This window comes from Arachis ipaensis, chromosome B07, assembly GCF_000816755.2.
Source record: "Arachis ipaensis cultivar K30076 chromosome B07, Araip1.1, whole genome shotgun sequence".
Lineage (NCBI taxonomy): Eukaryota > Viridiplantae > Streptophyta > Magnoliopsida > Fabales > Fabaceae > Arachis > Arachis ipaensis.
The window spans coordinates 3,732,816-3,747,133 of record NC_029791.2 but is presented as its reverse complement, the minus strand read 5'-3'; the positions used below and the strand labels follow the sequence as shown (position 1 = coordinate 3,747,133).

At 35.1% G+C, this 14,318-nt stretch overlaps 2 protein-coding genes across 3 annotated transcripts; one reads left to right on the top strand and one right to left on the bottom strand.

Moving 5' to 3' along the window:
• On the top strand, positions 487-2,865 carry LOC107609500 (ribose-phosphate pyrophosphokinase 4). Its single transcript, XM_016311492.2, has 7 exons — positions 487-745; positions 1,020-1,335; positions 1,691-1,786; positions 1,922-1,990; positions 2,069-2,197; positions 2,355-2,451; positions 2,542-2,865. Exons 1-7 carry the CDS (start codon positions 600-602, stop codon positions 2,673-2,675), a joined length of 987 nt encoding a protein of 328 aa, XP_016166978.1. The 5' UTR covers positions 487-599; the 3' UTR covers positions 2,676-2,865.
• LOC107609023 (protein MEI2-like 2) lies at positions 3,636-9,321 on the bottom strand. 2 transcript variants are annotated; one of them, XM_016310841.2, is made up of 13 exons: positions 9,058-9,319; positions 8,365-8,426; positions 8,116-8,259; positions 7,549-8,021; positions 7,261-7,419; positions 7,064-7,180; positions 6,740-6,891; positions 6,522-6,613; positions 5,461-6,409; positions 5,265-5,349; positions 5,110-5,178; positions 4,497-4,676; positions 3,636-4,398 (listed from the first exon to the last, which is right to left on the bottom strand). In XM_016310841.2, exons 2-13 carry the CDS (start codon positions 8,408-8,410, stop codon positions 4,294-4,296), a joined length of 2,571 nt encoding a protein of 856 aa, XP_016166327.1. In that variant the 5' UTR covers positions 8,411-8,426; positions 9,058-9,319; the 3' UTR covers positions 3,636-4,293. The 2 variants fall into 2 exon arrangements, with proteins under 2 accessions (XP_016166327.1, XP_020962684.1); XM_021107025.1 differs by lacking the exon at positions 8,116-8,259 and having other exon boundaries at positions 9,058-9,321.

Here is a 14,318-nt window from a genome sequence, read left to right as displayed (position 1 = left end):
AAAGAGAATAACAATATTTTTAGATAAAAATAATATTTTTATAACATATCAACATCAAATTTTAATTTATTATCTAATAAAAAATAATTATAAAATTTTTATTGGAACATTCACTATTTTATTTTATTTTTGGTTTTCTATACGGATCAGAGTTCAATTTAAGTTATTGATGGTCAATAAATTACTGCATATATAAGGCGATATTAGACTGTTGATACTTGTTTATGCGGAATAATGAGTATCTATTTTATGTTGTATTGAAGATTTGAACAATTTTATTGTCATTTTTTTGGGGCAGATTAATGTCCTTTTGAAGTAGATTTGGTATTATTTTTTGTCTTGGATAGATTTGGGTTTGAATGGACATAGCCCAGTTCAGGCGAGACATTAGGGCCTTCATAAAAATAAACCCATTTTCCCTGACAAAAAAAAATCCAATTTTTATTTTGTTAAGAGAAAGAAAATGATGGAACCATATTAATTTGTTGGTGAAGCCCTTCGGCTTTTAGTAATAGACTCGTAAGGAGTTTACTTGAGTCAGCGAGTCTGAAACAAAATCTTTGTGCGAGTGCCCACCTTGTGTTTGATAAAATTAAGGAATGGCAATAGAGAAAGGGAAAGTTCCCACACCCATTCCAAACTCAAAGAAGCCTGTCAATCTCTTCTACTCACTTGACTGTGAAGACCTTGCTCTCAAGGTTGCTGCTCGCTGTGATCACATCATTCTCCAGAATATCAAATGGAGGTCTCTTTCTCTCTGTTCCCACAATCTCAGCTTCTTTTTTTAATCTATTTCATTCTGAAAAGCACTTTTTCTTTGCTTTTTTATCCATTTCTTATTTTGGGTTTCTTTGTTTTTGCCTTATTATCATGATTCTTAGTGTTTCTGATCAGTGGTTGATGATCACCAACGATTACTATGTTTCTATGCATAAATGATAGGAAAAAAAAATGGACTTTTGTTTTGTTTTAAGAACTAAAACTGAAGAAAAAGTGATGAGATTTATGCTTTTTTTCAGGTCTTTTGCGGATGGATTTCCAAACATATATATAAACAATGCAGAAGAGCTCAGAGGTCAGCATGTTGCTTTCTTGGCATCTTTCAGCTCTCCTGCACATGTCTTTGAGCAGCTTTCTGTCATATATGCGCTCCCTCGTCTGTTTGTTGCTTCCTTCACATTGGTGTTGCCGTTCTTTCCAACCGGTTCCTTCGAGCGCATGGAGGAAGAAGGTGATGTGGCAACTGCCTTCACCCTTGCAAGGATGTTGTCAAACATCCCAATTTCGAGAGGTGGCCCAACCAGTTTGGTCATATATGATATTCATGCTTTGCAGGTTTGTATTGCTAATGAATTAAACCTAAAATTGCTTTAGTTAAGGTCTTTATGAATAATTATTAAGTTTTTTGCTGATATACTTATTTGGTTGGATGCATGGTTACATTGCCTTTTGGATTTTTGGTGCCATACAGTAAATAAACTTCTATCTGTTAAGTACAGGATGAACTCTTGGATATTATATGTTTCTTAGAATTTTGATATCTTTAGGGTTGATACTTATTACTGTTAATGGCAGCTTGTGGCTTTTTGAACATTGCATATCAACATATGTATAGTTTCTTTGCTTTCATTTCTATATGCTGCATCTGTTCACTCTATTATTTTGTACTATTTATTTAAAATTCATGCAGGAGAGGTTTTATTTTGGGGATGAGGTTCTGCCCTTGTTTGAGACTGGTATTCCTCTCTTAAAGCAACGACTGAGTCAGCTTCCGGATGCTAATAATGTGAGTACTCCTGAGAGTTGTTGCATTTTATCCTGAATCTTTGCAGTATTTGTTGTATTATATGTGCGGTACATTGCCCTGCTTGTGATTCACTTGTTGTTTCTAATATACTGAATTTGAACTTGTTGTTTCTAGGTTGTTATAGCATTTCCAGATGATGGTGCTTGGAAGCGATTCCACAAGCAGTTCGATAATTTTTCAGTGGTGTGTCTTCTGTGGAAAATCTAGCTGTTTAAGTTATAATTCATCTTTTATGAGTGTCTGATTCTTTCGAAGTGGTAGGTGGTATGTAACAAGGTTCGTGAGGGCGACAAGAGGATAGTTCGGGTCAAGGAAGGCAATGCAACTGGTCATCATGTTGTCATTGTTGATGATTTGGTCCAATCCGGCAGCACTCTGATTGAATGTCAGGTAAATGGTTAAGTAATCGCCATCCCCGGGTTTTAATAATTGGAATTTGAGGAAAGCAAAAGCTCCATGTGAGAATGCTAGATAGCATTAGCAATGGATGTCTGTATTCTGCAACTTGTCATTTCTTACTTTCTTTTTTCTTGTTGATATCCCTTAGAAAGTTTTAGCAGCTCATGGTGCAGCAAAGGTGAGTGCCTATGTCACCCATGGCGTATTTCCTAACCAATCGTGGGACCGGTTCCTCCATAAAAACGGTTAGTCATGGCATCATGTAACACACGTTATACTTTCTCAAAATCATGTACATATATTTGAATGTTGTTGCCATTTGACTCAACATACAGAAAGCTTGGAGAAAGCCTTTACCCACTTCTGGATCACAGATTCTTGCCCCCTTACTGTGAAAGCTATAGGAAACAAAGCTCCTTTTGAAGTGTTGAGTTTAGCTGGCTCCATTGCTAATGCTCTACAAATTTGAAGGCAAACATTACCTTAAAAACTAATAATGTTCCATTCACTTGAGTTTAATATCCTATCTTAGCTCTCAACTCAGTGAAAAGTGTGAATTTCCTCTTGCTTTGGATGTAATCTGAACTAAGTTGTGGTTGTCAACTCTTAACATAAGACCCCATCAATCAATGCAATCATATCCGTCTTTTCTTTTTTTTTTTTTTATAGAAGAAAAACTTTCATTTAAGAAAGTAGCTGAGCGACACTTACAAATGACAGAAAACACATCAGATTTAAAACTGAGTCAGAAAATGGATAAGTTCTATGTTGAACTATGGTATCTTAATGTTTAAGCACACATCTATGGTCAACAATTTGGGAGTCCATGGTTCAATGTGTATGACACAAATATCTAACTTTGGCTCAATCATATTTTTCTTCGTTATTGATAGGAAGAGAAATCTCAAAGCATCAGTTGAGTTGTCTCCATGTTCGTTGGTTTTAAGTGGCGGAATCTATGCAATTATTAAGGCTATCTACGTTATACCATTGGAAAATTTCCAAGTGTATTGGTACAATGCTGTTTCAATAATTTTTAACCGTTGATTTTAATTATAAAAAATATATATAATATATATAATTAAGGTTAACGGTTAAAATTTATTAAAACACCAGTGTAGCGATATACTTGAAAACTTTCCTATACCATTTGTGCACCGGACTGCCGTTTATTGTTACAGTTTAAGTTTAAGGCATGTAGTTTCCTAAAACAATAAAATCAAAGAAGCTATAATTTGAATTTTAATTTGATGATTATAATATGTTCTGAGTTTGTTACTAGTTAGTTTTGGGAAAACATGCTGATAATTATTTCATTATAACCTAAAATTTGAAAAAGAACAATCATTGTTCATCTATAACATAAACAGAAATAACATTATTTTAAACAACAAAGAACGGTATAAAGCATATAAATTTTTGGTAACAATTTCTAAAATAAATACAATTATATATACAAGTCATTATTCAACAGTTTTTGTTACATGACAACAGTGGACACAGAATAGTTAATTACATCCCTTCTATACACAACTTATCTTTTTCATCTGAAAATCTTCCCTCCCAACCCATATGAACATTAATCACATTTTGCATACCACAGCAAAAGGATGGCCAAAAAAGAAAACAAATAACAAATCCCAAACTGAGTAGTCATCCTGCACAATCTGGCATGCATGGTTATTCTCTTCCGCCGGTTAAATGACAATTCCTATCTACACATTAACAAACTTCTCTTCTTCTTCTTCTTCTTCGCTTTCGATCATCGTTACGAACAATTAACATATTAGAATTCCTTTTCTTAGGGTATGTTTGCGAGCTCAAGTTTTAGAGAGGAAAGGAAGGAAGGGGTGTGTTTAAAGTATAAAGACAACTCTATTTTATTCTTGAAAACCTTCCACCCATTCCCTCCCTTTCCCTCCAAAACTCAAACTCGCGAACAAACCCTTAGTCTTGTAAACACTTCTTTCCACCTATTTCGACGAATTAGCTTTGTACACCTTATGATGATTAGCTATGCACTAGTTAGCACTCCTAGAACCACATTTATTATTGGCTAGGAACATAATATCTTAGTTAATATTTCTCTAGTTTTCATCCGAATTGCCCTTCGGGCTCTCCAACAAATCACCTGAGTAAGACCCATCCGGTTGACGAATACATATATTCAAATTGCTTGAGAGGAAATGTTCCTGGATAGAATGCGGAAAAGTTGTCAGATAAACACTTTTAAACGATATATGGACAGAAGAAATGATTGATCATCGAATGTAACGTTTTATAACAGAACCTGGTCACCAATCTCTTGGCCCTCTGAATGGAAGAGAATTGGCCGACACCGTTTATCCTCATTCATTAGGCTTGAATTCTGAAAATGTGTCACAAGTGCACCCTTTCCTTGGATTCGCGCATAAGCAAGTGAAGCAACTTTTTCGCTGTTGAACTTTTCCCACTTCTTCCCATTAAATGCCTGCAATCATGCAAACTTCTTAAGAGCAGCACAGGTTTCATCAATTTTTTAGAGAAATATTTTTTTCATCTAACAATGAGAGTTAGCTACTGTTAGTTCAAATGTAATGTTAATAAAACGAAAAAATGTTGGTCACCTAATATTTCTCAAATTATTATATACTAAATAGTTTTTTTTTTTTTTCAAAATACATATCCATCTTAATCCCGTACAAGTATAAGTTTAGTTGAATATAGTTGCCAAAAAATGTGACCTTTTGATGTTGAAAATTAGGGTTTAAAACTTGTAGAAGGGGCTGATGTCTCAAAATTTTAGTAAAGCAGAGAAAATTACAAATATAATTACATCACAAACCAATATCACACAAATATATATAGAGATAATCATATGGCCTCAAATTTCCAAATAGATAGAACTTGGATAGAACTCAGACCTTATAGAAGGGGATGATGTGTGAAGGAGACACCATATTGATGAAAGCATAGCCCACATTACACTTGTTCTGCAATAGAGAGAACTGACTTTAATAAATATGTCGCATAACGATTTTCTTCATCAAGCACACATATATATATAGGATATGTATACCTTAAAGTCAATCGGCAAATACAAAAAGTCATAGCTTCCCATGTGATCCTCATCAATTGCAGCAAGGAGCATCTTTGAAGTGTACCTTAATCACAATAGGTAAAAAAACATTACTAAATATATCACTTACTGTTACCACAATACTCAGGTTGCTAGTATAGTGATCTCTTTGCTATGATACTTTTTCAGTTCTTACTTATTAGGAATGTTTTTAATCATTAATGTAGTCCTTGTGTCTTCCCCGCTCATAATTTTGTCCAGATCAAGCTGGTACTGCTTCTTGCCATCAATTTGGTTCCCATTATTATCAGGTCGCCTAGTTCTACCACGTTCAGTTAACAACTCAGAGTTAGCTGCTCCTAGTCCAGAATATGAACCATTTCCAAGGAACAATGAACCATGTCTAGGCAGTGGTGACATCATTCTGAAATTAGGCGAACCAATTTCGGTTGCATTTCCTGAAAGGCCAACACCAGCTCCTAGAGATGCATGAGGACCCATGTTCATCAAGAAATTCCCATCACCGTGATTTAAACTCCCAAATGCATTTGAGCTCTTGATTGAAGTTTCATGTGACTCGGGAAAGTAGCTAAACTGCCTATCGAAAGTAAGACCAGATGGAGCAGAACCAACATGGTGATGGAGGTGAGAACCAAGAAAAGAATTGTGCCGACTAGTATAAGGGAAACCCTGCCTTTGTCCACTAGAATTAAATGGAAGCCCCTGAGATGATGAAGACCAAGCAGATGTGTTTGAACGTTCCGAGTAGGTAGTTGGACTTCCCCACAAAAATTGAGGACCAGACAACATTCCAATACTCGAAGAACTCGAACTTGATTCGCCAACAGTAGATATAGGCCTAGGACTTGCGGTTACTTTTTGATCAGGGAAGGACATAGAATGCTGAAAGCCAGCTCCTTGTATTGGTCCAGAGCTTCCGAATATCGGATTTGGATTATTAGTTCTTCCAGGGTCTTTTCCAATTGGTGCAATTTTTGAAGAGGTTGATGCATGTGGCGAAAGAATTGCAGCCAATCCAGACATCTGGTTGGTATTCATTGGGCTGCCAATATTCAAACCTGGGGTTTTGCTAAAAGAATGTAATGGACTATGTTCAACCGGGCTACCAAATTGTGCCCAGTTACCTGAGCAAAAGTACCAACTAGCTTAGCTTCTAATTTGAACATAACTTTCAAAATTATAAAATTAGATAGTAGCACCAGAAAGAGAATTGAATTTCAAGATAACATATTTTACCGGGAGGTGAACTAGCTACAGGTGAACCCCCATGATGTCTGAAAGTTCGAGCATCATCTTGCTCTAGCTCTTGACTCAATTGTTGCATCAAGCTAAAAGAGATAATATACAACCAACTATGAGACATTGCAATTTACAATAAACATTCATTACACAATATCAGCACCCCAACCCAAAACTAACTAAAAAAAGATAACTAAAATTGTGGACTAACTTACTTTCGACGTGCTCCACCGGGACGGCTGGGTTCAAGTTTGATACGTTTTCCAGCAATATCACTTCTATTCAATGCTTTAAGAGCAGCCTCTGCTGCTCTAACATCATAAAACTCGATAAATTTATGGTGTCTTTTATGTGGTGTTTCCCTAATCTGCAATTTCAAGATCAAATTACAAGTACTCTTAAGTGCTAGACCTTTTCTTTTTTAATAAAAGAAGAATATCATTAAGATATAGAGAAGAAAAATTAGATACAATTTAGGTTCAGTTCTAAATAAAAACAATTCAATGAAAGTTAAAACATACACACAATTCAAGTTTTACCTCCTTGACTTCTCCATAAGCCCCAAATATTTGGCGAAGATCATCATTTGATACTGATGGATCCAAATTGAATACTACAAGTGTTCCTTGGTTGATATCCTTTTCAGAAGGGTTATCCTGAAACCAGAAGAAAAAGAGATGAAAGATAATGTCAATGAATAATTAGTCAAACCTAAGGTAGAGTATGTGAATCAAACCTTAGGAATTGAAAAATGAATATCAAGTTTTCTTCTTCTCAAAGGCTTGTTCTGCAAAGCACGCATTGCTGTGCGAGCAGCTCGAATGTCATAGTAAGATATCATTACAAAACCCCTATGCTTGCAAGCAGTGTACAATGTTCTGATATCCCCATATTGCTATAAGAAAAAATGAAAAGAGCTTTGAAAGTTGTAAACAAACCAAAAAAAACAATGTATGATTGTCTAATTAAAAAGATAAAATTTATGAAATAGATAAAGTGGATGGATTGAGTTAGAATTAAAAACCTCAAATAGCAATCTTAATTCAGAATCCTCCACATTACTGTTGATGTTCCTCACAAACAAGGTCCTTGATGGATGCTCTCCATAAGGATGCTCCCCGGCCACTGCTCCAACGCCATTTGGCAGTGCAGCATATTGACCGATAGCCGTTGAAGGAACTCCATCGGATAAGCTCATCTTTGATATACCAATACCAAGGCTCTCTTGGGATTCAAAATCCATTTCAAAGCCTCCTACACTTCCAAAAAGATCATTCTCATCCAGATCCTCTAGCTGACTCGGCAACCTGGTAAGGTCAAAATCTTCCATTATCCCAGCTAACAATTCATCTTCATCATCAGGAAGCATCTTTCCAACTGCTTTTGTTTCCATATCTTCAAGTGCATCTTGCCCCACATCATCTTTATGAACTTTCCCTAATCTTGGCCAGTTATCATCAGCAGATCGATCATAATGTCCCGAACCAGTCAAATTTACTGTATATTGGGAATAAAAAGAAAACACAAAAGGTCAAACAATCATTCTGGGTGATTCCAGTCTATGATATCACTAAAAGTGTCTCAAGCTTACACTTTTCATGCCCAAGAACAGGAAGCGAACTGGAGAACAAGCTAGTGTCACTTGATGCATGAAATGCAGCAGTGCCGCGTGGTATTCCCCATGCACTGCTTCCCACCTTTCTACCAACACTAAGTGAGGAAATCCCAGATGAACCTATAAAATCAGCTGAAATTTTATTTCTTTTTCTAGTTTAAAGACAAATCTCTATGTCCTTGCAACTACACACACATGCATTAAACATGGAGTAAGAGGAAGCACCTGTGGCACCATGAGCTGGCGCAGAATCCCCAGAATGTTTGTCCATCCAATCCAATCACTTCCTAATTAAATAGTAAGTAAGACATCATTACATAAATCACTCAAAGTCAACAAAAAGATTCTGAAAAGTGCCACAATTATTAATCATTTTGTATCTCTATAGGCACAACCCACATTTATCAACACCACTTTCACACTTCGTTACATTCAACATTTCACAAAAAGGGTGAAACTGCAAAGTCAACATAGAGGTCAAAACCAAATACAACCCAGAAAACGAAACCAACTTAGCTCAACCAAGCTATAGTTATAGACTTAGATTAATCATAACAACTACCAACACCACCTGGCCCCAGACCTAATTATTCAATTCCCCACCCACCACCACTTCTTAAACTACACAAACCAAGTTCCTACACCAATCTAGTTAAAATCTAATATACACAAGGCACCACATGCATAATTATACAACCTTTTAGATTGAATTAGACCAATAAATTAAAAATATATATATAACTTTTTCCTCACCGACAGCTCAAGCTAATTATTTGGAGAAATTAGTGAAGACCCACATGCTAGATAAACCGATCATGCATGAAAATACTAAAATCTAAACAAAAGATTAAAACTTTTGAATCAACTGATTAGCTTGATAAGTACAAAAACAGAGAGGAAGTATATCAGAAGAGTTACCTTCAACAATTCATGGAGAAGAGTGATGATCAGAGGAAATTTGAATGGAAAGTGAAGAGCTTTCGTAAAAGCAGAGATTAAATGTTTCTTGTTTTTTTATTTCCTTTCGAAGCTGAACTTCCTCCCTCTTCTTGTGCCGCCGGAGAAGCAGAGCAAGCAAAGAGGTGACAGTGATTTTCCCGGAAAAAAGAAAAGAAAAGAAAAGAAAAGAGAAAACGGAGGAAAATGATTGGAGGGAACAAGTACAAGTTACAGGGGAAAAGGAAAATATTTATTGAGAAATTATGAATATAAATTTTTTATGATTATTATTTTTTTTCAAAAAAAAATATTGTAAGATAATAGTGACTTCCTTAGAGAATTTTTTGAAAATGTAAATCATTGATCATTGGTTAAAGGGATGGAGCATAAATCCAAAGTATTTAATAAATTATGATCGAATTACATTTTAGGTTTATGTGTGAATAATGACTACAGATGGAATTAAGTTGCTTTTTAATTTGATTATAGAGGCAAAGCTGGTGCTGGACTTAGATATAGGGAGGAGTGGTGTTTAACATTGGTGTGGTGTCAGGCACAATTTGGACCCAACGATTTTTTAAACTTAATTCAAAAAGTAAATTAACAGAGAAAACGGATCATCCGATTTCATGTAAATCGTAAAAAAAAAATTTTGATTATAGAAAAATTGCAGGGTCCGATTTATTTTATGTGAATTTTAGATCTTTCCTCCATGCAAAATGGATCCTCCGATTTGCTTCCAAAAACTTAAAAACAAAGAACTCGGAGGATCTGATTTCTTAACACTAAATCTGAGTAAAAAGTTGTCCCACAAATTGGTGTAGCACCTCCATCATCCATAACCCAGCACAACACCTTCACCTTTTCCATAACCAAAAAAATCAACCGAATTAAGTTTCATTTTTAATAGATCAGGTAAACAATAAAATTTATTGACTTAAACTTGGTTTGTAACCTATTATATACTATTTATTGAGTATTAAATTCGGTATATTAACAATTTTTTTTAATTAAATAAGTTAAAAAAAAGAGTAAACTACTATTTTTACTTACGAAAGTTAAAGACACTAACATATCTACCCATCGAAGATAAAAATTATCATTTGTACCCATAAAAAATGGCTTTTGCAAGTAAAATTATCCAAACCCTAAAAAATTAAATGAAATTCCTAAACTACCCTTCTCTCCAGTCTCTACCACTACTACCATCGTCTTCCTCCCTCTTCCTTTTCACTCCTTCTCAGACCAAATTCTGTTCCAGAGAGTCATCCTCCCCCTTTTCTCTTCTCTCTCTCTATTATGTGCTATTGTTCTTTCTGGTGGCCTCGTCGTCATCCGTGGCCTCGCGTCTCATCTTTCCGGTCCCAAGAGAAGACCACCGTTGAGTGGTGGTAGCATAGCCACGATCAGAAGTTCGCGTCGGAACCCATAGATCCGAGATCTTCGCCTTTTCCCATTATTGCTCCATCAAGGTAAATAGAACTATTTTCCTTATTTGCTCAGCTTCTGCTTCACGACGGCATTGTTGCTGGCCGTTTGTCGTGCGACACGGGTGTTCAAAGGGTTCTATCGTCGGCTTCTTCAGTCGAGTCTATTGCGCGCCATGCACAACCGCCTTCATCCAGAGAGCTTGATTCTACATCCAGGGAGGTTGGTACTAGATCCAGAAGCTTTGATTGTAAATCTAGAGTTTTTGTTTCTGAATATTTTAAATGGATGTTGAGTAGTAGAAATTCTGAATTAGAAAATGTATTGAGTTTATGGCGAGAAGGAGTAGATCTGGCAGGGACTAAGCTGGCAGCGACGATCTAGGGGAGTTGGAGATCACTAGAGGTGGCTGAGCCATTTGAGAGTGGCGTGCGACGGAGGATGAAGGAGGTGATTATGGTGAGTGAAGCTGCCTCTGAGAGCGGAGATTGCGTGGAGGGAGGTCGTCTAGGAAGCTTGCGGATTTTGGATGGCGGCAGTGATGGTGGTGGTAGTTGGGGATGAGAGTGGTGGTAAATAAGAGTTTGGGTGATGGTGAGATTTGAGATTAGAAAAGTGGTGGTGAAGATAAGAGTAATTTAGAGATTTTAGGTGATTTTTTAGTGTTTGGATAATTTTGTTGTGCAGACCCATATCACATGAGTACAAATGGTAATTTCCTTCTTTTATGAGTAGATATGTCAGCGTTTTCAACTTTCGTGGGTAGAAATAGTAATTTACTCCAAAAAAAATAAGAAAAACAAAAAAACTACTTAAATAGAGGGACAACTTCGTTTAAGATTACTTTTCAACTTCTTTCAAGAAAAAGAAACATCCACTTGATGAAGTTGTAACCTCATTGTCATCTTTGTCATGGTGTCTGCCACCATATTTGCATATCTCATAATTAAATGAAAGTTAACACACCAATTCCAATGCATGATATCCCTTATTTTGAGCACCAACGAATCAATAAATGCAAAACCATCTTGGTGATTAGTAACAAGATTAAACATTTCCACACAATCCGTCTCACAAATAACATCTCGTTGGCCCACATCATAGGCTAAGAGATATTATCTCCAAATAGCAAACAATTCTCCTTGAAGAATACTATTACTCCCAATCATTCCCAAACACCCCATTTGCTAACTCCCATTACAATCTCTAATAATGCAAGCAAAACTAACACTATTATCAGAACCATGATAACTAACATCACAATTAATCTTCAAGGTACCAATGGATAGGGGATTTCAATAACCACTTACACTTAGAATAGAGGGGAAGGACATACGTTGTAATTCAAAAATACTCTTAAACTCCTTTTCTAAAGCTAAAGCTAGACAAATTACTTTTTCTAGAGGTCAAGTCTCATGAAGATTAAAGATGTCATTATTCCTTACTTGCCATATCCTTCAAAGTCCCAAAAAGAACCTGAACGGATGCTCACTGCTATGATTTAAGAACCAGTTTTTCAAATTCAAAGGATGACAAGAAATATTCAACATATGCCATACAAGCTGAGCTTTTGGACAATCTCGAATACAATGTAAAACTGATTCCTAGCTAGAAAGGCATCTTAGGCACCTATCTGATGATGACGTCCCTCTTCTAAAGCAAAAACTTGCAGTAGGAAGAGCTTCCTTAAGACATAGCTAAGCCGAACACTTGTGCTTTTCCGGAACAAGTTGGTGCCAAAACCAAAGCCAATTCTCCCGCTCCTCCCAACCAAACAGCTACTTACACAACTACAAGTAACTGTTGCATGAGTCATTAGACTTTGACAGACCCATACCAATACCAACCCACTTCCGAACTTGCTTGTAATCTTTCAGATTTTGAGATAAAAGAGAATAAAGAGTATCCAAATGCCACCTACCAATCGACCAGATATCCTATATCCGGATGTTTGAATCAGAAATGTGAACATAATCTATCTCATTAGATAACTGTCCTTCTCTCCTCCAACTAGAAAACCAAAAATTATGGTTCAAATTTCCAATATACCAAGCAAACCCATCCTTCAACACTTCCCAAGCCTTGCAAAGACTCCTGCAAATGGGAGAGCCCTTATTCTTAGAATAATCAAAACAGTTATATAGAGATGATCGATATTTGGCATCCAACAATTGGACCCATAACTTGTCTGGCTGATGGAAAAAAAAAAGAAGTCCAAACTAGCTTCTCAAGAAGAGCAATATTCACACAATAAGGATCTCTAATCCCCAAACCTCAATATTTTTTTGGAGTAATTAGTACTTTTCAACTAACAAAATTTAATTCTCTTCCATCAACTTATCTTTTCCAAAGAAAATTCTTCATCATAGACTCCAGTTTACTAATGATCTCTTTAGAAAAAATAGAGACCTGCATCTGGTACGTGGGAATAGTGGCTGCAACGGAATTAACCAAGAAGAGTCTACCTGCCCAATTGAGTAAACTCCATTTCCAGCTTACTAGTCTATTCCGAATCTTATTCAGGACACCATTAAAAGCTGAATGGGTCACTCTAGAATGGCTAAGGGTAACCCAAGATACTTACCAAAATCCTGGACAAATCTGATAGAGGACACTCCAGTGAAAAGCTCTTTCCTTGTTGCAGAGACATTCTTGGAACAAAGTGCTTTAGACTTATCCACATTAATTTTCATCCCAGATACTTTGTAAAAAATCTCTAAAACCAACATCACATCTTGCACTTGTCTCTTTGTACCTTTATAGAATAAAAGCAAGTCATCCGCAAATATTTAGTGAGATATTCTTGATCTCCTTTTAGAAACAGTAACTGGCTCCCACAAATCCAAATCAACCTGATGACTAATAAAGCATGACAATTTCTTCATACACAACACAAAAAGATAGAGTGACATAGGATCACCTAAAATTTTTTAAAAACCTGATAATTAAAAATAATAAAATAATAATCAAGTAATATATATATATATAAGAAAAAATTGTCTAATAAATAAAGTTTTTAAATAAAATAAATGATACCAATTTAAATTCTCACTATTATATTTTTTAATATATTAAAATTATGTATTTATATATTTTAACAGGTCTATATCGATTTAACGGGACAAACAAACTATTTTACAGAGTTAAACATGACCTATTAAAAAATTTAAATCTTAAAATAGTTTGAATTTGAACTTATTTTTTATCAGGCTAAACTAGATCATATTAGATCAAACATAAACCAAAAAATACACATAAAATTGAGTTGAATATTTACTCTTTATTTGTTAAAAATTAAAAATATATTATTTTTCTTGATAGTAGAAAAACAGACTACTCACCCTTGTAAATAATAAAAACTTCTACACTTTTGGAAAAAAAAATAACGTTACATATACATAAAAGATTAATTACTAAATTAGTTATCATATATTTATATATAAATATATTTATAATTTAATTTATTTTAATATATATTTTATTTATATTTTATAATTTAATATATATCCTATTTGTATCGTATTTTGGCAAAGTTAGAGCACGATATAAGGTTAAATGTTACATAATGTTTTAAAATCCAATATTTTGATGAGACTCTTTACAATGTTTCTCTAAGGTTTGCGTCTATCTCCGGTATTCATATACCTTTTGCGTGGTAACACAGGTGCGTATTCATATTAAAGACTTGAGCATATGCTTTAATAATTTCGGTCAACATAAGCATATTCCATTAGAATTTTTTTCAGCACTCATTATCCTAGTAGGTAAAAGATTAATTCTTCATAATGGATTATTGAACGTAGCAAAAGGAA

Excerpts from the sequence above, each read along its gene's own strand:
- LOC107609023 (XM_016310841.2), bottom strand. The coding sequence starts at position 8,410 with ATGGACAAACATTCTGGGGATTCTGCGCCAGCTCATGGTGCCACAG. Across the intron at positions 5,350-5,460 it reads ATTAAAAACATTCCTAATAA|GTACACTTCAAAGATGCTCC; the intron begins GTAAGAACTGAA and ends ATTGTGATTAAG. Across the intron at positions 4,677-5,109 it reads ACATCATCCCCTTCTATAAG|GCATTTAATGGGAAGAAGTG; the intron begins GTCTGAGTTCTA and ends GCATGATTGCAG.
- LOC107609500 (XM_016311492.2), top strand. The coding sequence starts at position 600 with ATGGCAATAGAGAAAGGGAAAGTTCCCACACCCATTCCAAACTCAAAG. Across the intron at positions 746-1,019 it reads CTCCAGAATATCAAATGGAG|GTCTTTTGCGGATGGATTTC; the intron begins GTCTCTTTCTCT and ends GCTTTTTTTCAG. Across the intron at positions 2,198-2,354 it reads GCACTCTGATTGAATGTCAG|AAAGTTTTAGCAGCTCATGG; the intron begins GTAAATGGTTAA and ends GATATCCCTTAG.